This window comes from Peromyscus californicus, unplaced genomic scaffold, assembly GCF_007827085.1.
Source record: "Peromyscus californicus insignis strain IS unplaced genomic scaffold, ASM782708v3 Scaffold_16__1_contigs__length_79575227, whole genome shotgun sequence".
NCBI lineage: Eukaryota > Metazoa > Chordata > Mammalia > Rodentia > Cricetidae > Peromyscus > Peromyscus californicus.
In genome coordinates this window covers 58,761,735-58,784,460 of record NW_026294458.1, presented here as the reverse complement: position 1 = coordinate 58,784,460, position 22,726 = coordinate 58,761,735, and the positions used below count along the sequence as shown (strand labels likewise).

Genomic DNA, 22,726 nt, shown 5'->3' with positions numbered 1-22,726 from the left:
GAGCAACTGTTGTTAATGACTGATACGGAATTTTCATTCAGAAAAAAAAAATGTTTCAACTACTATGATCCTGATAGTTTCTCAGAATGTAAAGGCTTTTCTGATAAAACCTTTAACATAAACTATTAACAAATTTGACATTTTAACATAGTATCTTATCATAATATAGATGGAACTACAATTATCAATGTAGTTTTACAGAATCATGTAAGGGTAACAGATCCATTCAAATAGCAAGACATTGGTAGATTTTAATATATAACAGCACCATTTGAAAGGCAATTGATAATCACCAATCAGCACTGATACCAACGTGACTGTGGATCCACACCGCAACTCACCCTCAGGAAATTAAAAACAGTCGAGTTTTGGTATATTAAACAGAATATCCATTATTATTTGAATAACCAGTTAAACATTCCTCCCTTTGCTAAAGGAACATCTGTATAAAGCCAGATTTTCTTCACACAACAGAATCAAAGCAACTTATTCCAAAAGAATGCAAACCCTCCAACACAGATCTGAGATCCCAGCTCTTCTATAACACCATAGACACAAGACACTGGCAGCAGAGGAATGTATGGACCCTTTGGCTAATTTGTTTCAGAAATATATTCTACACAAAAATGTTTATATCAACAGAACAGGTTGCTACTTTAGTAAGAATTGATTTTCTAAGCTTCTCCAAATTTTAAGCTCTAACTCAAACACTATTTTCTATCAACCAACCAAAGCTCTTTGAAGTCCATTGTAAATATGTGAGTTTACAGGAGTCCTGAGATCAGAAGTGTACCATGGTATTAAACATAGACACTCCATTGTATATACCACATTTTCTTAATCCATTCTTCCGTTGAGGGGCATCTAGGTTGTTTTCAGGTTCTGGCTACTAGGAATAATGCTGCTATGAACACAGTTGAGCATGTGTCCTTGTGGTATGATTGAGCATTCCTTGGGTATATGCCCAAGAGTGGTATAGCTTGGCCTTGAAGAAGATTGATTTCTAATTTTCTGAGAAACCGCCATACTGATTTCCAAAGTGACTGTACAAGTTTGCACTCCCACCAACAGTGGAGGAGTGTTCCCCCTGCTCCACATCCTCTCCAACATAAACTGTCCTCAGTGTTTTTTATCTTAGCTGACAGGTATAAGATGGTATCTCAGAGTCATTTTGGTTTGCATTTCCCTGATGACTAAGGATGTTGAGCAATTCCTCAAATGTCTCTCAGCCATCTGAGATTCTTCCATTGAGAATTCTCTGTTTAGCTCTGTAGCCCATTTTCTAATTGGATTGTTAGGTATTTTGATGTCTAGTTTTTTGAGTTCTTTATATATTTTGGAGATCAGCCCTCTGTCAGATGTGGGGTACTACTCAGCAGAGAAAAACAATGACATCATGAAATTTGCAGGCAAATGGATAGAACTAGAAAATATCATCCTGAGTGAGGTAACCCAAACTCAGAAGGACAAACATGGTATGTACTCACTCATAAGTGGATACTAGATGTAAAGCAAAGGATAACCAGACTGCAACCCACACTTCCAGGGAGGCTAGCTAGCAGGGAGGACCCTAGGAAGGATGCATGGGTCACACTGGCAAGGAGAAATAGGTGAGATCTACATGAGCAAACTGGGGATGAGGGACGTAATGGAGGGCAAGGGATGGGGGATGAGAACATAGAGGAACAGAAGGTTCAAGCGGGAACAAGGGCAGAGTGGATGGGAAAATGTACAGAGATGGCCAACCAAACTAGTGGAAACGCATGAACTGTGCACCAATAGCTGAGGAGCCCCCATGGTACTAGACTAGGCCCTCTGGATAGGGGAGACAGTTGTTTAGCTTGAACTGTTTAGGGGGCCCCCAAGCAGGCAGTGGGATCAGGACCTGTCCCTAGTACATGAGCCAGCTTTTTGAAGCCTAGTACCTATGGTGGGACACTTTACGCAGCCTTGGTGTAGGGAGGAGGGGCTTGGACCTGCCTCAACTAAATGTAACAGGCTCTGCTGACTCCTCATGGGAGGCCTTGCCTTGGAGGAGGTGGGAATAGGAGGTGGTTTGGAGGGGAAGGCTGGGGGGGCGGGAAGAGGGAGGAGAGGGACATCTGTGGTTGGTATGTAAATGAATAGTAAATCTCTTAATAATAGTAAAAAAAGAAAAAAATCCAAAAACAAAAACAAAAGCAAACAAACAAACAAAAAATACCACAGACACATTCTACAAGACTTTTGGCTACATAGAATTGGGGCTCCTGTAATCTAGTTTTTACAGTTGACAAAAGATAAACCCCAGTCACCTGACCAACAGGAGACAAATGTCAAGAAGTTCTGTGTGCCAATCATCTCTGTGATGAGGCCAGGACAGAACAGCAGAGCAGCAGCTCTGGTTGGGTGGACATGTCCTCCCCACTGTGGTCCAACCCACTATGGCCTGCTTTCTGATCCTTGTCTAGACACACAATTCACATCATTTGTCTTGCCCTAACGGCATCACGAACAAAGGACACTTGTTCCTTCCACTGGTATAAAAGGCTAAAACTACCTGTGGCTAGAAATGACCACACTCAGTTGTCCCTGTTACCCTTGTCTCCCTCCACATCTCTAGTCCTCCAGGAGGAAGACAGATAGGTACAACTGTGATGCAGATGGGAATTGGAGCCTGCCTCTCCTGGTATTGGGCAACAGTACATTTTAATGATGGAAAAGGTTAGCTGAGATCAGATACTATCAGTCCTTGACTGACACTTTCTTCTAGCAAAGGAAAAGGTCTCCTTATTTATAAAGCTACTGCAATTACGATTTACTTCATGTGATCCCATTACTTTTAACATTTTAATGTTAAACGTGCCTTTATTTATTTTTGCATTCATAAAAAGTTAATTTTCTCCTTATGATGGCTATTGTTGGTTGTCAACTTAACTACTTCTGGAATTAACTAAAACCAACACTGCTGGGTACACCTGTGAGAATTTTTTTTCTTAAGTCATTGGAAGTGGGAAGACCCACTTTTAATTCAGATCTTTTGAGGTGGAAGATCGCCTTTAATCTGGGCTACACCTTTTGCTGGCAGCCTACATGAAGGACATGGAAAAAGGAAGCTTGCCTTTTTTGCCTGCTTGCTCTCCTCTGGCTAGCAAACCCACTCCTTCAATGGCATAAGAGCCTGTCTCTTTGGGATTCTGGCATATACTGAAGACCAGCTTAAAAATCCAGCTTTAGGCCTTGCTGAATTTCTTTTTCAGGAATTGGTAAAACAACAAATGCATTAGATGCACGGAGTTACCAGTTGTATAATGAAAAGTAGCATTTTCTGTGTGTTTATTGAAAAGAGCTAAGAATTAATTTGGCTATAAACAATTGGTAATTGCAGTAGTAAATTTAAAATCAAAATAGCCTTGGTAGAAATTCCTTCCATATAGCAGCATGTTATATGTCTGTATCTGCACCAAAGGAAGCCTTGGGGGAACACTGACAATGTCTTTGTGACCTGCCTTCCCTGTCGCATCACTGTGAGAACAGTCCAAAGGTGCCAAATAGACAGGCTGCTTGGACACCACTTAAGTAAACCACATGATCATCTAAGCAGTTATCCACATTTTTAAGACTGTCCAAATCAAAACAAATTCCTATAAAGTCAGAAATACAGCACATGACACTCATCTTTATAAATGTTTGCTCTCCAAGAACTAATACTAAATGTTTCTCCAACTCCCAAATACATGCATCATGCATCCTATTGGTTTTTACACACACCTTCAGTGCTTGCATAGTTTATAATTCACTTATCCATGAAAACACATTTTTTTAAATGTGTGTCTGTTTTTTTTTACAAATGCATCATTTAACCCAAAATCTAGTTGAATTACAATGTAAAGATTTATTTTGAAAAGGTAAAATGAAGTTCTTTCATTATTTCTTTATCTACATGAAACTAAGTCCAGGGAAATGTTGTGTTTTGTTTAATAAACTAATTTTATATTTGTCACCAATAAAGACTCCTAGACACTAGTCAAAAGCAGGAAGAACTCCATGTGGAGAGTTGAGAGAGAAAATATTGAACAAGAGAAAGAGAACTGGGGGGTATACTCAGGGTTAGAAGGTTTGCCTCATCTGTGCTAAGGTCCTGGGTTTAATCCCCAATACCAAGAAGGAAGAGGAAAGGAATTTGAGGAGTTGGAGGAAGAACATGTCCCAGGACAAGATGCAGTTGAGGTAACATGTTGGAATGCAAAACCAGCGCTGTACACTGAAAACATGGCAAAGGATGGGCACTCACTAGGAATTGCAGACCAGAAGGGACCCGAACACTGAGCCTCCCAAGTCAGCCTCACAGGCTTCCTTCCAGTCTCACTGCTGGTCTCATGAGCCAAACACAATCCAGCCTCAGCTGGGCCTGGGGTTCGTTTCTCTCACACAACCCTGTGACTCCTTCCTCACTTCCCTCAGGTATTCGTTCAAATGTGACCTCACCCGAAAAGCATTCTCTGAGGACAGGACCTAAAATAGTAATTGCTATTCCCAAGCAGAGCCACACCCATGGCACCATGTGGCTCAACCCTTCTGTTCTTTGTGAACTTCTGAGAACTCAGCATTAGTCTTCTGCACTATCCTCCTTGAGCAAAAGCAGACTATCTTCCAACGGCTTACAAAGGTCCTAAAAGCATTGATAAATCAATATTTATATTCCAAAACAACTCAAAGTTAATACCAAGTAGGAAACGTCATTTTTAGAAGTGGGCTATGAATAGTGACAACAGTAAGATGTAAGTATATGTTCCCAACTTCTACAAAGAGGACAGATAAGGCACCACATTTTAAAAAGACTTTAATATAAATAGACATACATGTGTAAAGTGCCTTCTCCACTCTCCAATTCTTCCCTACTCTGACTTACTAGTTTCCACACAGTAATACTACTATTCTGTTTTTCTGACTGCTGAATGCAGTCTCTAAACTGTATTGTATGAACAGCACTTTCTACAATATGAGATATTATAAATTTCAACACTATTTAACTTCAATTTTGATTACTGGCAACTATACTGAACAGCTTAGCTATATATACTTCTGATTTTAATAACAGCTACTAAATTCATAATGGTAGCATCCATAAGGAAGAAAATGAGAGTATTTGAGGAGTCATTCAAAAATTCTCACTTGTTTTCTGATTTCAACTGGGATGGTGAAAATACTGAAGTATATATTCCATGTTAGTCAACAATTACAAGATAGAGATAGCCCATGGCTATCATTCTCTCCTAAAACTCAGGACATTTTCAGCACAAAAACAGAAATAGACCTTGAGTACAACATCAGTCTAGAAAATAAAAGCTCCATTTGAAAAGGAATGAAATAAATTTAAAAAATTATACAGGCCTTCCCATGGTCCATATCTACTAGAATATGCCTAATGGGCTTGAAGCAACTTAATGCATGGAACCAGCTGCACATCACCACACTGTTCTAACCTAATGCATGGAACCAGCTGCACATCTCCACACTGTTCTAACCTAATGCATGGAACCAGCTGTACATCTCCACACTGTTCTAACCTAATGCATGGAACCAGCTGCACATCACCACACTGTTCTAACCTAATGCATGGAACCAGCTGCACATCACCACACTGTTCTAACCTAATGCATGGAACCAGCTGCACATCTCCACACTGTTCTACCTAATGCATGGAACCAGCTGCACATCTCCACACTGTTCTACCTAATGCATGGAACCAGCTGCACATCTCCACACTGTTCTACCTAATGCATGGAACCAGCTGCACATCTCCACACTGTTCTAACCTAATGCATGGAACCACCTGCACATCACCACACTGTTCTAATCTAATGCATGGAACCAGCTGCACATCACCACACTGTTCTAACCTAATGCATGGAACCAGCTGCACATCACCACACTGTTCTAACCTAATGCATGGAACCAGCTGCACATCTCCACACTGTTCTAACCTAATGCATGGAACCAGCTGTACATCTCCACACTGTTCTAACCTAATGCATGGAACCAGCTGCACATCTCCACACTGTTCTAACCTAATGCATGGAACCAGCTGCACATCTTCCACACTGTTCTACCTAATGCATGGAACCAGTTGCACATCTCCAAACTGTTCAAACCTAATGCATGGAACCACCTGCACATCACCACACTGTTCTAACCTAATGCATGGAACCAGCTGCATATCACCACACTGTTCTAACCTAATGCATGGAACCAGCTGCACATCACCACACTGTTCTAACCTAATGCATGGAACCACCTGCACATCACCACACTGTTCTAATCTAATGCATGGAATCAGCTGCACATCACCACACTGTTCTAACCTAATGCATGGAACCAGCTGCACATCACCACACTGTTCTAATCAAATGCATGGAATCAGCTGCACATCACCACACTGTTCAAACCTAATGCATGGAACCAGCTGCACATCACCACACTGTTCTAACCTAATGCATGGAACCAGCTGCACATCTCCACACTGTTCTAACCTAATGCATGGAACCAGCTGCACATCACCACACTGTTCTAACCTATTTCTAAGCTTAACTTTGACTATTGATGAATGACCAAAATAGTTTTATGTAATAAAAATTTCTAGACAGAGTGTTAACTTTCATTGAATTGTTTTTTTTTTCTACCTACAGTTAGTTTTTAATAAATGTGAGGAATGGAAAAATGTAAGAGTCCATTGATAAAATCCTTAGACGTGAGAACAGAAGCACTGTACTGTCACCATCTGGGCCTGAAATCACCCTGGCAAAACAACCTAGCCATTATCCAAATTCTAGGATGGAACCTCAAAGGTTTCTCATTTTGAATGCGATTCAGGTTTGTGGAAGCTAGGCACCTGCTGCGATTCAAATGTTTGAAGAGCTACTACTCAGTTAGTACTCATGTCAATGTATTAACCAGGTTTTCTAAAGCTTAATAATGCTGTATTACTTTCTATGTTATGATTACCTACCCAAATCCCTCTTATCTTTTGATCCATATTTTGATTGATCACCTGTAGTGCATCTTGCTCTGGTGGACATATACTGTTTTTGTCCTGTAAAACAATTTAATAGTCGTGGTATAAAAATATTCCTTTTAAATTTCAAATTGGGCAGAACTATGTATAGTCATGGCTAGGACAGTGTGTGCCAAGACCCAAAAATATCATAGTTTCTCTTTTGACTCAATTACAATTACAATAGTCAATATCATGCACTGTAATCTAGTCCAATTTAGTTGTATATGTGATAAGGGCTGATATGTGTGCAGAAAGCCAGAGATTCATGTCAGTATCCTGCCCAATTATACCCCACAATATTCCCATGAGAAAAGGTCTGTCTGTCATTAAGTCTAGATCTAGCCTGGAAACCAGCAAGGATCAGTGATCCTCTTGTCTCTGCCCCCAACAGCACCGAGTTACACAGAGGCTTTCTATGTGGATTTGGGGGATTTAAATGCAGGCCCCCATATTTGTGCAGCAAGTGCTTTTACTCACTAAGCTGTCTCCCTACCCCTAACATTCATTAATTTTTTTAACTGAAAAGATCTCATACAGTGCTGAGACACTTTGCTCAGCCTTGGAGCAGGGAGGAGGGGACTGGACCTGCCTCAATTGAATCTACCAGGCTGGGCTGACTCCCCAGGGGAGAACTTGCCTTGGAGGAGGTGGGAATGGAGGGTGGATTGTGGGGGAAGGCTGGGGGGAGGACAGGGGAATCTGTGGCTGATATGTAAAATTAAATTAATTATAAAATAAAAATATTTATAAAAAGAAAAAAAAAAGATCTCATATAGCTTCATTCCAAACTTAAGTTAGGAGCAAAATTTTCTTTTGAAAGTTTGCTATCTAACATCGTGTGGATTATACAAGTTATGAAAAGGTCTAGCATTTTCGCTAAATATATTGCAAATAATTTGAGCCTCTTCCCAGAATGCAATATGGCATCAAATTACAGTAGAGAATATTATAAAAGGGCACCCAGTACAGTAACACTGAAGTTCTGAGTAGTTTCCTTGAAATTGTAACTTTTCTCTCAAAAATAAGAGCAAAAAAAGGCAAAACTAGAAATATGAGATGACTTTCTTATTAAAGGAATTGAAAAGATAATTACTTCTTCAATATTACAGGAGGGGACACAAGTATAAATGTTCTTCATATCAAGTGGCATAACTTCCAATTGCCTTCGGTAGTCAGAAGATGCATGACTAAAAATTCAATTGCAGCCCCATGTAGGACTTCTAGAAAGATTGTGGTTTCTTTTTCTAAAGAAAAAGAGACACTGGGGTACAAAGAGTTATTTGCCAGCTTGCATAACTGCAGTGGTATAGTCAGTATATAAGTTTTTCAGGTCAGAGGATAGATTGTTGCCAGCACTGAAACCAGCAGCTGACAGGCTGGGAGCAGGATTTTATTTACCCTCAAGCTTTGGCTGAGGAAAAGAAAGATGAAAGTAATAATTTATTAAAAATAAAACTTTGCCATATTTGAAACAGACTGTGGAGGAGTTTCAAATACCAGTGTACTTCAAATAAAATTGAGAAAGCGCTCAAAAGTGAAACATTTCATTCACATCAGTCCCTGGAGAAATTCCACACTCTGAGAATTCTGCCACTGTTATTCCTTCTATACTCAGTTTGGTGAGCAAGTCTGCACGCACTTACATACTCATTTGTAACAACTGCATCTTTCCTCCCATGCACAAGTTTACAGCCCATACAAACTGAAAATGCACAAGAATTCCTTCATTTCTCAACAACTGCAGTCAAAGGTACTTTTCAACAATCGGCTGAGTGTGGATCTCTTCTTACTCACTGCACAGGCTTACTAGGCTTATTGAATCAAGACTATTTCCTAACAACTGCTATGCTTTCAATAACTTCACAAACAGGATACAACTACTGCAACCCAAAGTAATGGCATTAAAGTGTGACCAAAAGGGTCATTATGCAAGCACTCCATCAAATTTCAACACATCTGTGTCTCGATGACCACTAGTCTAGGCAATGGACACACTCCCCAGCGAGCCTCCAGCTCAGGACAGCACATTTTATAATGAAACCACAGCAGCCAACTAGGCATTCAAAGTGACAATCGGCCGAGATACAACCAGAAACTTCAGTTATAAACCCTTTATTCCAAGTGAAAAGTAAAGTTATAGGATACTTTTCTAGACACACACACACACACACACACACACACACACACACACACACACACACACACATACACACGTGGGGGGCGGTAGCGTGAGACATCTGCCTTCTGAACATGGGCTGTGCTCTCTCCAAGGGAACCTATTCAAGTCGCCATTGGGGTCCGCTAGCATTTTCACTGGTCCTTACCGAAAGTCTTGTACAGTGTATCAGGAGACATCTGCCTTCTGAACGTGGGCTGAGCTCTTTCCAAGGGAACCTATTCAAGTCGCCATTGGGGTCCGCTAGCATTTCCACTGGTCTTGAGCAGGTGCTATCACTTGGCTTAAGGACTATTTTCTCTTTCTGCACAGCAAATGTGCCTTCCATTATGACAGCCTCCCAGTTCCATTTTTCTCCCTCTGTCCACGGATCTTTGCATCAGAAACATATCACTAACAGCAAGAGCTCGCAAGTGTCCTTCTAAAATCTGACCTCTCCAACTAGAGCACAAAATTGGACTATTTGCCAATTTGCATCTCTAACTATTTGGCTTCAGTAAAAACTACACTTGGCTTTCTTCCTTCTGTTTTCTTTTTAAAAAAAAAAAAAAAAACTATGATGTAATTAGTTCCTTTTTTCACCATAGAGCTGGATGTCATTCTCAAACACACATCCTTTGTATACTGAGAACCCTTCCCTTCCTCCCAGCTTCTTCCAACATCAAAACATTTCTCAACTTTTTTCTTATTCCTTTCCATTAGTCTTGAAGAAGATTTTTCTGTGCAAAATTGAGTAGCATCAGTGTTCAACCAAATGATTTCCAAAAGGCAGTCCTTAATGGCACACTCTGGATGCTGGAAGCAAGAGGGCAGGGAGAACGGTTTCCAGCATGCAGCTGCTAAGCTAACCCAAGACCAAAATAACCTAAGACTAGAAAGGGGAAGGTGAGAGATGCTTCTTGACCAAAAGAACAGTACGGTAAACTCTGAGGAAGTAAGAGGCACTGGGTGTTGAGAACTTGGACTCATTCTGTATTACTGTCAGAGCATAAAGTAAGGGAGAAAACAGGAGAAACTGAGGCTAAGAGGTGAAGACTGGGCAGACCTCAGTTTACCCTAAACTTGACTGAAGGAAGAAGGTCCATCTCATGCAAGCAGCACTTCTCCTACCTGCCTGACAAGGGAAGGGGAAATGGCTCTCCCTACTTTTTCCTAATTTTCACAGCCACAGAAGGAAACCAGAAATGCTCCTCAAACATGTTCGTTTTCTCATGCCTCAGATCTATTATCATATAAAAATAAGTGCTTACCTTTTATATATACTAGTTTGGTATTTTGAGGTGCTTAAGACTAAAACCATGGCCAAACATACACTTTAATAATACCTCCTGTATCTCAGTTATTAAACCATGGTAACATATTGGGGATATCAGTATTTAGTGAAAAATTCTGAGTGCTACATGAGAATATTCACATGCGAATGATAAGGTAGGGCCTTGGGCAAAGTCTCTCATATATTTTGACTTAAGTGTGCAAGGGAAAGTGTAAATCTCTTATATATCTTCACTTAAGGTACAAATGAGAGTGCATGGTGTCTCCATCTCTCCCAGGTGGTTTTTTTTGGGGGGGGGGCAGTGATTGTGTGTACATATGTGTGTGTGTGTGTGTGTGTGTGTGTGTGTGTGTGTGTGTGTGTGTGTATGTTTGTGTGTGTTATAGTATAGTAAACTTACAAACTTACACCCTCAAAGCAATACTCGGCTTCTACTGAAAGTTGAAATTGACAAATGACTGCACACTTAAAAGTCTAGACTTTTTGTGACTATAATTCACACAGATGTCTTATATTTTAAGCCCATGTATTCTATATGAGATACTCATAAAAGGAAATATAACTTAAATAAAATTGTTTGCCTTTAATCTAGAAAAATGTCACTAATAAAAGTTTATATTCATTAATTTTTTGTTTATGCTTCACCTCTGCTTAATGGGTACAATTAACACAATATCGAGAAAACATTTCAATCCATGTCTATAAAACATTAAGGAAAACTTACTTGCGTCAGCTTGGCTTCCCACACTGATGTATCTGTCGTTGCCTGGAAGTGCCGTCTGGTAATAGGATGTCTCCTCCTGTGGGGGGGTCTTGGCATTCTTGGCAGTGAGGAAAGCCACTGCCAACTCCAAGTTTCCATTACTATCCTTCAAATATCAAGAAGGGAAGAGCCAATGATTTTGAAGTAATGACATCCAATCACACAAAATGTATGTAATTTTATCCGCAACATTTTGTAGCAGAAATCATTTTGATTTGAATTTATTTTAATGCAACTCTAACTAAATAGTAAAGACTCACTACCCATACATTCTATCTCAACAATCATTTCTTAAAACTATATTATTTGATATTCATTACTAAAACTTCTATTACAATTATAAATAAATTCTCTTAAAATTATATTCACTATTTGATATTCATTACTAAAACTTCTATTACAAAGAAAAATCAATTCTCTATTTTCTTAATTTCCTATTACTTTCTTATCCATTTAGAAAAATCCAATAATGAACTTCTAATTTTAAATAAATGAGTAATCAAAAATTTTTTCTCTGGGTTTTGCTGTAAGAGTGAAAAGTGAGTACTTAAAATACAGCTCCTTTAACATGAATACTGGATACACACCTAGAAGAAACTTAAACAAAATGTCAAGAATTCTTAGGAGAGCAGAGGTACTGGAGCTTGACCGTGTGGAGAGATACAGAGAACTGCCAGGCAAAAATACTCACTGCCATCAAGATGACAACTTGCACACACACACACACACACACACACACACACACACACACACACCCCACTGCTCATCGAAAGCACAGCTAACCAAAATATGCTGAAGTTCATTTAGAAGTAACGGAAGGCTGAACAGCAGTAAGAGGAGGCTTGCTCAGTTTTATCTTTCAATTCCCCAAGAGGCTAATGATAAGTAAAATGTAATACGAGCTCAGGACAGCTAACTGAGACAGCACAATAAACTAAGCTGTTAGCTAAGTCATCTCCATAGCAGCAGCCAGGGTGCAGAAGGCCTGGCAGTTTAAGCAGAAAGCCAGTAGAGCATTGTGGACACCGTATTGACATTCATTTTGAAAAGCTTGCATTGGCCGTGTATTAAAAAGAAAATGGGAGCAGCGGAGTCTCATATCACTGCTAATACTGTAGGGGTTAGGCATGATACAGCAATCAAGATCATTGCAAAATTATCGACAAACCAAGAGAAAGAAAAACCAAAGCCTGCCCCAAATCTCATTCTGGCAGGGAGTAAAGGAGAGGGGCTAGGAAGGCCACACAGCTTTAAAGTGTGCTTCCTTTGTGCCCACTGTGAGACTCAAGTGACTCATCCAAGATACACATCTACAATCGGCCACTGTCAGATAAGAACACTGCTCATAAAATGGACTGCAGTGATGATAGCTAACGTCGACAAAGCATTTACTAGGTGTCTAGAATGTGCTAAGTGTTTTGAATGCCCTGCTTCATATAATGAAACCCCAAACACAGCGGGGAATTTTACAACTTGGCGGCTATTTAGTTTGTATGGCTAAGTATAGATTCTTGTTATGGTTTCAATATAAAATGTTCTTCACAGGCTCCTGTGTTTGAATACTAGTACCCAACTAGTCTGGCAACCGTTTGATAAGTTGTTTAACTTTCTAGGGAGCTAGGCTGAGTGAGAAAAGAGACCTCTGCACAGAGAGGGACTTACGCATAACTCAGCCCCCCTTTTCCGGACTCTGCTGCCTGCTCTGCCAGGATCGGAGTGTGCAGCCTCAAGCTCCTGTTGCCTTGACCTCCCCACCATGAACCAAACCAAATCCCTCCTCCTCTAAGTGGCTTTTTAAAAATGATGTGTATGTGTGTGTGGCATGTGTATGTCTGTGTATGTGTGTGAATGATACATGAGTGCAGTGCCTGCAGAGGCCACAAGAGGGGGTCAGACCCGCTAGAGCTGGAGTTACAAATGGTTTGTAGGCCAACTGATGTGGGTGCTGGGAACCAAAAGCCAGTCCTCCACAGGAGCAGCAAGACTTCTCACCACTGAGTCATCTCTCCAGGCCTCCCAAGTTGTTTTTGTTGGGTATTTGGCCACAGGATTAAGAAAAGTAACTAACAGCATTTTCAAATTAAAGATCGTAATATCACTGACTGTGGTTCCCAAGGCACAGGACTTGTTAGTATGTTGCTAAGAGAATCAACTCATTACTAAACACCTTAAAAAATCATACAGGCCATCAATTAGGGTTTGAGTGTCCTATTTACTCTAGCACTAAAATTGAAATGAAAGTTTGTGAAGAACAAAAAGCCACTTACACCAAAGCAATGTGGACAAGACTTAATTTGACCTATATTTCCCAAATTTAAAAAATGGAGGGGGTTCCCTCCAAATTTCCAATCGCAAAGTGATGGGCTACAGCCTCATTCTCTGTGATCTCCTGGGCAAGGCATTTTCTGAAAACAGACTTGGAATGGGTTAGTCATGTATTTATCAGAATGAAAGAAAGACTGGCAACCATCTAAATGTCAAGCTCCTAAGAACTGAGGCTGCACCCTCGCTTCCTCTAACAACAGCATGTACAGCTCTGGATTAACACCCTCAGTAACAGTGTTTCATCAGTTTCCTTCTGGCAAGTTTCCTTCTGAGACAAAGCAAAGCTCTCAGCAAAGCTGTGGACACAGCCTTATTCGGGCACCTCCGATTGGCCTCCCTCCCAACTCTCGCACAGACTGGTGTGTGTGATGTGGGGTGGCTTACTTAACATCTCCATTTCCTCATCTTCGAAGTGGGGAATGGAAGTATTGATCTCTTGGAAATATAAGAATAAATCAGCAAATCCACATAAGGAACTGAAAACTGCCTGGTCCAAACTGTCTGGGGCTTAGTAAACGTTTGTTAGCACTATCATTAATTACTTTTGTTACAATCATTTAAAAAAGTGAATTATCTCTAGAAATAAAGACCCTCTGGCTTAGAACCAGGGGCCATTTCAACTTCTTCCCCCATAGTTAAGTTACAAAGGCTCAGGAGCTATGTGTGACTACAGTGATAAAAATGTTACATACAGATGAGCTCGAATGGAGTTCTATTTCCAGCAAATACTCCATTCACTTGATCACTCTCACTGTGAACTACCCATGGGACTTGACTCATCTCAGAACCTCTGTGGGAAAACGAGGGTGTATCTAGGCTGCAACCGAAATGACACATTGGATTTGTTGCACACACTACTGAAATCTGAGGTTGAAAATCCTTAAGGCATGATTAATTGAAGGCTAGGAATGATGTCAGCTTTAGACTCTACTGATTCTCTACTTTGAGATCCTCCTGAATTCACCTCTTATTCTAACCCACCTATTGAGCCCCACTTATCTGAAAACACAGTTGAATAACATAATAATCTTAGTGTTATTATTACTATTATTAAAATTATTATTCAACACTGGGAGTATGTCCCACTAATCTGCAAGAAAAGTTGCCACTATAGAGAGGTTATGCATCACTCCTAGGTACCATGAAACCTCAAGTTACTGAAAATTTCCATGCTTAGAATTGCAGCACATGCAATGAGGCTCTTGCTTTATCAGAAAGTGCTTTCTTCTCTCTCTACTCTTATCGTATCCCTTAACTAAGAGACTCAGCTTTTAAAACAGTACACAACAGAGACAAAAATACACCACAGATTTAAACTATAACCAAAGCCATACCTTCAGGGCTTGTTGCAGTATCTGGGTGTCATTAATCCCAGTTATTTCTCTCAGCTGATTCAAAAATGTCTGCTGGTGCTAGAGGGCAGGAAAAATCAAAATTATTATATTAGGAACAATGGAAATTTTAAAAAAAGAGAAGATTTTCTTTTTAAAAAGAGAGAAAAGAGAAAGAGGAGAGACAAAGTAGAATTTGAGAGATACGAAATAAAAACACCACTCTTTCTGAACAGGATGCCACTCTCGTATTTCTAAACCTCAACTTCTACATGATTTCCCAAGCAGCCTTACTGAGTTAACGTTTTCACCCTATCTTCATCTCCTGAGACGATGTCTCAGCAAAAAAACAGAACAATTGGTTTGTGGCGTACGTCTGAGGAGAAGTGGGATGTTTAGGAGATCTGCATTTCACAGCCTGTGCAGTAAACCAGTAAATACATCGAAGAGTCCTAAGATCCAGTCAATGAAAAGAAAATCATCCGATTCTCCGGAGGATCTGTCACAAAGATCCTAAGCTGAACTGGCTTGACCCATCCCTCCCTTCTCTTTACAGTCGACTACTCCAGTGAATATCTTAACCCGAACAGCACAACAGGACTCCCTTACCAAAGCTTCCAGTGATCTTCTATTAACAATCCCACTACGTGCCTTTGTATTTTATTTCTTAAAATAAAAGTATAGAATATGTAAGATGGAAAACAAGCTTAGTCCCCAGAATAATGTAGGTCTCCTGAATTATTACTTCAAAATGGCTTACCCTTAACTCAGTACCAGTTGGCTTGGGAATATTGAGGGACACTTAAACTACTGGAGGAAGGTTAGCTAAGAAAAGGACTATCTTCAAAGTTTCAAACTACAGAGCATAAAGAGAAAAGGCTACTCTGTAATGGGCAATCTGACAGTCCACACTAACCAGGAAATCAAAGCTAACATTACTGGTAACAGGCCAAAAGGTCAGTCGGCACCTCCCGACACACTGTAACCTGTGACAGTATGTCACAACTACAACACCTCAATCGAATCTTGAAGAATGACCAGACAGCCTCAAACAAGTAATACAGAGCAAATGAATTGTTCTATCATCTGTTGAGACACCTATAGCACCAAAGACAAAGAGTGAGTCTCTGCTGTAAGGGAAATCCAAAGGTATTGCCACACAAAGCAGCAAGAGAGGCTGGCCAACACTACTGCATTCCCTGCAGAGTGTCAGTGGAGATGAATGGAGACGCATGGGTGACAGTTGTCAGTGGATGACATTAATGAGTATCACATTCCTGACTTGTATTATAGTAGGAGAACATCTTTTTCCTTAGGAATACACCAGATAAGTTTAAGTGACAGTATAAGATGTCCACAACTGATTTTCAAATGGCTCAAAGGGGGGGAGGGAATGTCATGGAAGTTTGTTCCATTGGTATCCCCATGTGCAATATCCATTAAAATTCTGGAAAAACCAGCCTAGAACAAAGGGACCTGTCTTCTTCAAAAACTTTAAGACTTCTACTTAAGGTCTCACTGTGCAGAATAAAGTTTCAAGCCACTCACACCTTGAGAGAAGTTGAGAAAATAGTTTACAGACAGGTAAAAGCCATTTTAAAAGTGAAATTAAAGATTCATTAACTCTTTTAAAGAAAAGAGAGAAAGCAACAAAAGGAAGAAGCATTAGACCAGACACTGAGTGGATCCCCCATGCCATCTGGGAACTTTATTTCCATAAAAACTGTATTAAGTAGCTAAGATGACAAGGATATCTAATAATACAATAAATATTAAAATACAACAGGAAAGTATAGAAAGCGCCAGGAAGTACCCACAGCTCAATGAAAGAATCAAACTACCAGTTTATAGGCGGAAATAAGAAAACCGTATTCTCTTTAAACCTATCAACTCTTTGGTTGATTTGCATTGAGAAAAACAGCAATAAAACTGAATGGAATCAATAGCCAGGACTAGAAGTTAAAGATATATAAACATAAATACAGAAATTTCTTTTCTCTACTGTAACACTTAGTAGAGTGAATATAACATGCTAAGAAAATACCAAAACAAGGTGGAATGGTCCTTCAGGATTCCTGCTTCACGGAAAAAAACTGCCAGACATTCAGCAGGAGACAGAGGAAAATGACTAACAAACTTTGCCGATATAAGCTGGATGATCTTTCAAATTTCCTGCTTCATTGAAAAGCCTGCCAGACACTATGGTCCTGTAGGCTGAAGATGGATGCCCCAACATTGCACAGGAACTTTGGGTGACTGTCCAGGCAGTCAGATGTGTCTCTCATTTCTAGAGTTTTTGGAAGTTGCTTGCAATGCACTTTTTATTTACTTAAACAATATTATATCCTTCTGGGGCCTTTGATGGAGTTGAAGGTTTATAGTTATAGTTGAAGTTACAGTTGCAGTTTTACTTAGATATGATAGAAAGTAAATTAGGTATAAAATTTTGGATTTACTAAGATAGGATAGACTAAGGAGTATTTTATTTAAATTTACCAGAAACAAATGAACTAGAATTCAGTACGTTATGAATATAATCTTTACTTGATAGTTGTTCTTATTGTATACGGTCTTAACTATGTTACAGTTAAAACTTTTCATTTGTGTTCACAAAAAAAAGGGAGAAATGTTGGGGAAAAAAAGAAAGAGAAAAGAGAAAAAGAAAAGAAAAGAAAAGAAAACACCACGGGCCTTTTTGCAATTTACATTTGCAATGTACTGCTCCTGCAAACTCAACCTTTTCTTTACATAAGTAGTATTTTCCTCGCTGGCAAATTATTCAATCATGCATCTCAGAAAAATTACTAAATATCCCAGGGAAATCATTTTCTTTGTAGAAATGTTCATGGTTAATCTTCACAATCCTGGAATAAGTGGAAGAATCCAAATGTCCTTGAAGAAAGACAGCAGCTGTCAAACATTTACGTTAACAAGACGACCTAATGTATATGTAACAATCTAAAGGCCAAGATCCCACCAGAGACTTGGTCCAGAAAGAACTGTTAATCCCTAGGATGAGGGAGAAAGACCATAGACCCAAATCATCATGACCCACTGGGGGATATTCGATCACACTTGAACCCTGAGTTTGCGTTTGCGTTAAATAAAATGAACCTTGGGTCAGGAGGCTGAGTTAGCAACTAGTTAACAGAAAGTAAACATAGAGCACGAGAGGGCATCGGGAAGAGACAGAGATGCACCAGAAGGAGTAGGGAGGTTTGGAGTGGTGTGGCTTTTGTTTGTTTGGCTGAGTGGAAGGGCGCTGTCTTTGGGAGACATCAGCAAGGAAAGAAGGTTAGCTAGGTGCTATTCAACCCCTCTGAGCTAGCAGGTTTTCATGCCAGCCATTGGATCTCGAGTTTTATTTACAAAGAGAATGATAGAGATTTAGGTAAAGCCACCTTTAGTGGCAGCAGCAGAGCCAGTGCCTGCAGGAACAGAATTCCCACCAGGCTGCGAACTGAGTGCAGGGCTAGAGAAGCAGGCCGGTAACTGCAGATTCCCAACTGATGGTTGAAATGGCAGTAGATTAAGGCACAGTCACTGTGCCAAAGTTAAAACAGCAATGAGCAAATTAATTAAAGCAAGCTTTTTTATTCATGTAAACGGACTGTCTCCCCCTAAGGCAGGGTTTGAAAGATCAGCATTGGATGTGAGGAAGACAAGGCTTTATAGAGCATGGGGATAGAGGATTTCCAAATGGGGGTACGGAAACAGAACAGAACAGGTGCACAAAACAAGGTAATCATAGGGGTCATATAACCTTTAGGGTTGCAAGGTAGTTATAAATAACTTTTTGAAACAAAGACACTGTTGCCATTCCTGGAACAGGCAGTACAGAACCATTTGTAGTTAAGGTTACAGGTGGGGCATTACCCAATCCTTAAAAAACAGAGGTTTAATCATAAACAGGAATGAACCTAGTCTATCTTTATGATAAGATAGATGCTTTTAAGCCTAAAATGGAGGCAGGCTGGTTTTTTACAATGGGCCTCGAGTGATTTTATGCAAATAAACCTAGAAGCAGTATGAATAAAGAAACAACCTTTTATTTTAATGCTGAATGCACGGCTATAAAATATAACTATGCTAGAACGGTAATATACTAAATAGTACATAAACACATGAATGCTACTCTCTGTTCCTTTCCTTAAAGACGTATTTCCCTGTGGCGCGGAAGATGAACACTTATCAATGGCACAATAGAGAACTGCATGCAAATAGAAATGGGGTGAGGTCTACGGTTGGAGCTGCCTCTAACAGTTCTACAGAATCCTCAATGGAGGACGTGGGCACTTAATACCACACACACACACACACACACACACACACACACACACACACACACGCGCGCACACACACAATTTGAGACAGATGTGAAAAAGAGCCACTCGGTGGCTCACCAGTAAATCAGCGAACATGCATATCCTGGTATGCAACCAAATCCTAAGGTGATTTTTATGGCAATAGCTGCCTGATACAGGGTTCAATAAAAAATGTGAAGAAACATATGGAGAGAAGGAGAGTCTTTGGAATTTTGCCACATATGGTCAGTATTTTGTTTTTTATGAGAAGTCAGTCTGGTACATTACCAAAATTCCACAATGATTTATGTTTTCACAATTTTTGACTGAAAATGAACAAAAGAGGAAATAAGTTGATGGGAAATTGGGAAAGGGGGAGTGAGTGGGAGAAAAGCTAGAGACGATTTTCTTAGCTAAACTGACAAGAGATGGGGAGGGAAGCCATGGAGAAAACCGCAAGGGAAGCCACCTGACAGGCCAAGGTGTCCCTCTGCCATTAGCTGCGTGCTCATCGCTCATCTCCTGCCGCTGTGTCTATATTGCTGCGGTTTCTGGTGCGATTAGGATTCCGGTTTGTCTGGTAAGGTTTGCACCTTCCTCTTCCTGTGACGGTTAATCTCGTCTGTCAGCCTGACTGGATTTAGAATCACCATGGAAACAAAATCTGGGGTGCCTGTGAGAGATTTTCCAGATTAAGTTAACTGAATTGGAAAGACTCACCCTAAATGGGCAGCACCCTTCCATGGGTTAGTGTGCTGGACTGAATTAAAGAGAGCAAGGAAGCTGGGTCACGTTATTTTCTCTACGTCCTGACTGTGGACACAAAGTGACAAATCAACTCTTGTTCCTCTTAGCATACTTCCTCTGCCATGATGAACTGTGTCTCCGAAAGCTGTGAGCCAAAACCAACCCGTCCTTCCTCGTATTCTGTCGGGTGTCTTGTTGAAGCAACAAGACAAGTAACTAAGACACTTCCCGTCTACCAGACCTGTGGTTTGATTCACTCTCATCAACACGACAAGCATACTGCATAAGGATCTCTCCTCTAGCAAGTTCAGATGCAAGGTGGACTCACTCCAATCCCTATGTCTGAAGCCCACTGTTGAGGTCCACAGGCCTCCTTTGGATGGATTTCTTAGGTGCTGTACAGCGGAAGAAAGCAGGTTCTACTTGTTCCCACTGGTGGGCCAAAGGGCATGACAGAAGTCAAAAGATTTGGTGGTTTGTGAATGCCACAAAGATCAATAAGCACGGATGCCAAATGCATACAGGCCTTCATCCTCTTCCTTGTTATTTTCACTGCACAATGATATCCTTCTCTCCTACTGCAGAATACAGCACTCCAAGGATAAGGAAGCAAGGGCAACTTCAATACCTATCCTTTATCTCTCCAGTTGACTACGTGATGCTGGCCTTTTCAATGTGTCAGTAAGAAATGAAGAGATCACTGGACTCCACCTACGGAATACTGGGGCCTGAGTGAAACAGCAACAGCCTCTCTTAAATCTTACTAAACGTTGGTGTGTACTTTTAGAATTGCTAGTTCTGTTTTGAGCTTTACTTAGTTGCAGCTACTATTTATGATTAAATATTCATGTAATGCTCTTTGAATGAGTCAAGCTATCAAAAGGAGAGTAGAATGGTGGAGGCCTCTCCCTTAACAGTTTCCAGCCTCAAGAACCATCAGCCAGGAAACCTGGTTCCTGGCAACCAAGCAGAGGAGCTGAGAGCAGCCCAGCTTTTCTGGACATTATACAATTACTCCAAGATCACTTCAACAGCTGCAGAGGACCAGTACAGACAGCCGCAGTTGAAGACCTGCTCCAGTCATGAGCACCCCAGTCTGTACCAGCCGTGGAACAGCAATCTCTGCAAAGCCAGCCCGGTGCACTCCGCTGGACCCTGCAGCCGCTTGCATCCAAACCAGAAAGGGACCACAAGCAGGCTTGATTGGCACAAACAACAACTTTCACTTGCATCAAGGACAGCATCGTGAGTGGTCCAAACATCACCGTGCTACACACCGCCTGCAGACAGTCACTAGGGAACTTGATTCATTTTTTGAGTGAGTCCTTCTCTGGTGCTACCAGCTGGTGTGACTAGAGACTGGCTACCAATGCTTCTCGCCAGGCAGGAGTCTTCTTCGCAGTTTTTATCTTTTTCTCAGTAAAGTACACTGAACAGCTAACACAAGGTGGCAGCAGCCACGGAAGGTGGCCTGCAGAGTTCCAGAAAGCAGGCCGGGACAGAACCTAAGTGAGCAAAAGAGCCAAAGACAAACCGCAGTGCAGGCTCTACTCACTGGAGGGAGGCCAAGAAGAGAGAAGCCTCGGGAGCCAAGAATCCAGCACCCTAAGCCTAAGAACTGTAACACAACCTGCAACAGAGATCCAAACGTCCCAGCACGAGAGGTCCCAGTTCTGGAACACTAGCCTTTTCGAGAACTGAGGTCCCACCATACGCAGCCCACCCAGGTGTTAACACACTAGCAGGCATTGATTGCCTTCTGGTTTCTGCTCTTTCCACTCACTGCTGCTGAAAACGAAGGATTACAGCAGCGCTAAATTCCGGAGCCACTGGTGGTGGTTAAACCACAGCTGCAAGCCTCCAACCTGCATGTCTAAAGTCAAAGACCTCTGCTTCTAACGCCTACTCCAATAAGCCCTAATTCTCGGGGCATATAGTACCAGTCCAGCCCCCAGGCCTTGGGGACTCAAGGGCCAGGGACAGCTAACACTAGAAGTCTCTCGTCACAGCTCAGTTCTACACAGGCAGAGCAGAAGGGCCCCAGTCAGCACACTGGTGACTTAGAAACACCATATTTAACATCAGTATAACTGTTGAGAATGAAAGAGTGGGGATCACTAGTCGTGGGGGGTGGGGGGGAGTAAATTGTTTAGCATGTCCTTGCCATACAAAATACTGTTTTCTAAATGCTGCCAGTTCATAACCCTAGTGTGTGCTCCACTCCCCCAGAAGTTATTCTCACTGAAGCACCCTGAAGTCTCTTCAAGAGATGAACACATGCAGACAGGAAACAAAACAGGTCTTTTGAGTTCCACAGCTCCTGTCTCCTCCAGATTTTCTCAACTCATTCATTAACAATGATGTGAAAAAGATGAAAACTCTGTACAAACTAGAGTTATGCTGGCATGAAATACTCAGATAATGTTAGATTAAATAAATAAATAAATAAACAAATAAATAAATAAATAAATAAATAAAATCAAAACATTACTAACTACAAGAAGGAAAAAAAATGGACTAACAGTTGAATGACTCTTAAGTCTGTCACTGGTCCTTTTCCTCAATTTCCAAAATTAAATTCTGTTGAGTACAAAAGAAAGGAACTCAAAGGTCTCTGTCCCCTCAAAGGTGGTTGGGGGCAGCAAATTTTAAAATGACCACTAGAAACCAAAGTCTTCAGATTTTCTAGTAGAGAGAAGACTCAGACCTCAGAGGCTTATGGGTGAGGCACTAGTGGCAGACCTCCCTAAATTGCCTGTCACTGTCAGGAT

At 40.8% G+C, this 22,726-nt stretch overlaps 1 protein-coding gene across 3 annotated transcripts in view; it reads right to left on the bottom strand.

The window, feature by feature from the left end:
- Positions 1–22,726, bottom strand: part of Usp25 (ubiquitin specific peptidase 25) — a 106,519-nt gene that overhangs the window by 67,630 nt on the left and 16,163 nt on the right. For all 3 annotated transcript variants that reach the window (XM_052741025.1, XM_052741023.1, XM_052741026.1), the window contains exons 2-3: positions 14,908–14,985; positions 11,210–11,354 (exon numbers count right to left, since the gene is read on the bottom strand). In XM_052741025.1, the coding sequence (XP_052596985.1) occupies positions 11,210–11,354; positions 14,908–14,985 (223 nt within the window). The remainder of the gene's footprint in view (positions 1–11,209; positions 11,355–14,907; positions 14,986–22,726) is intronic.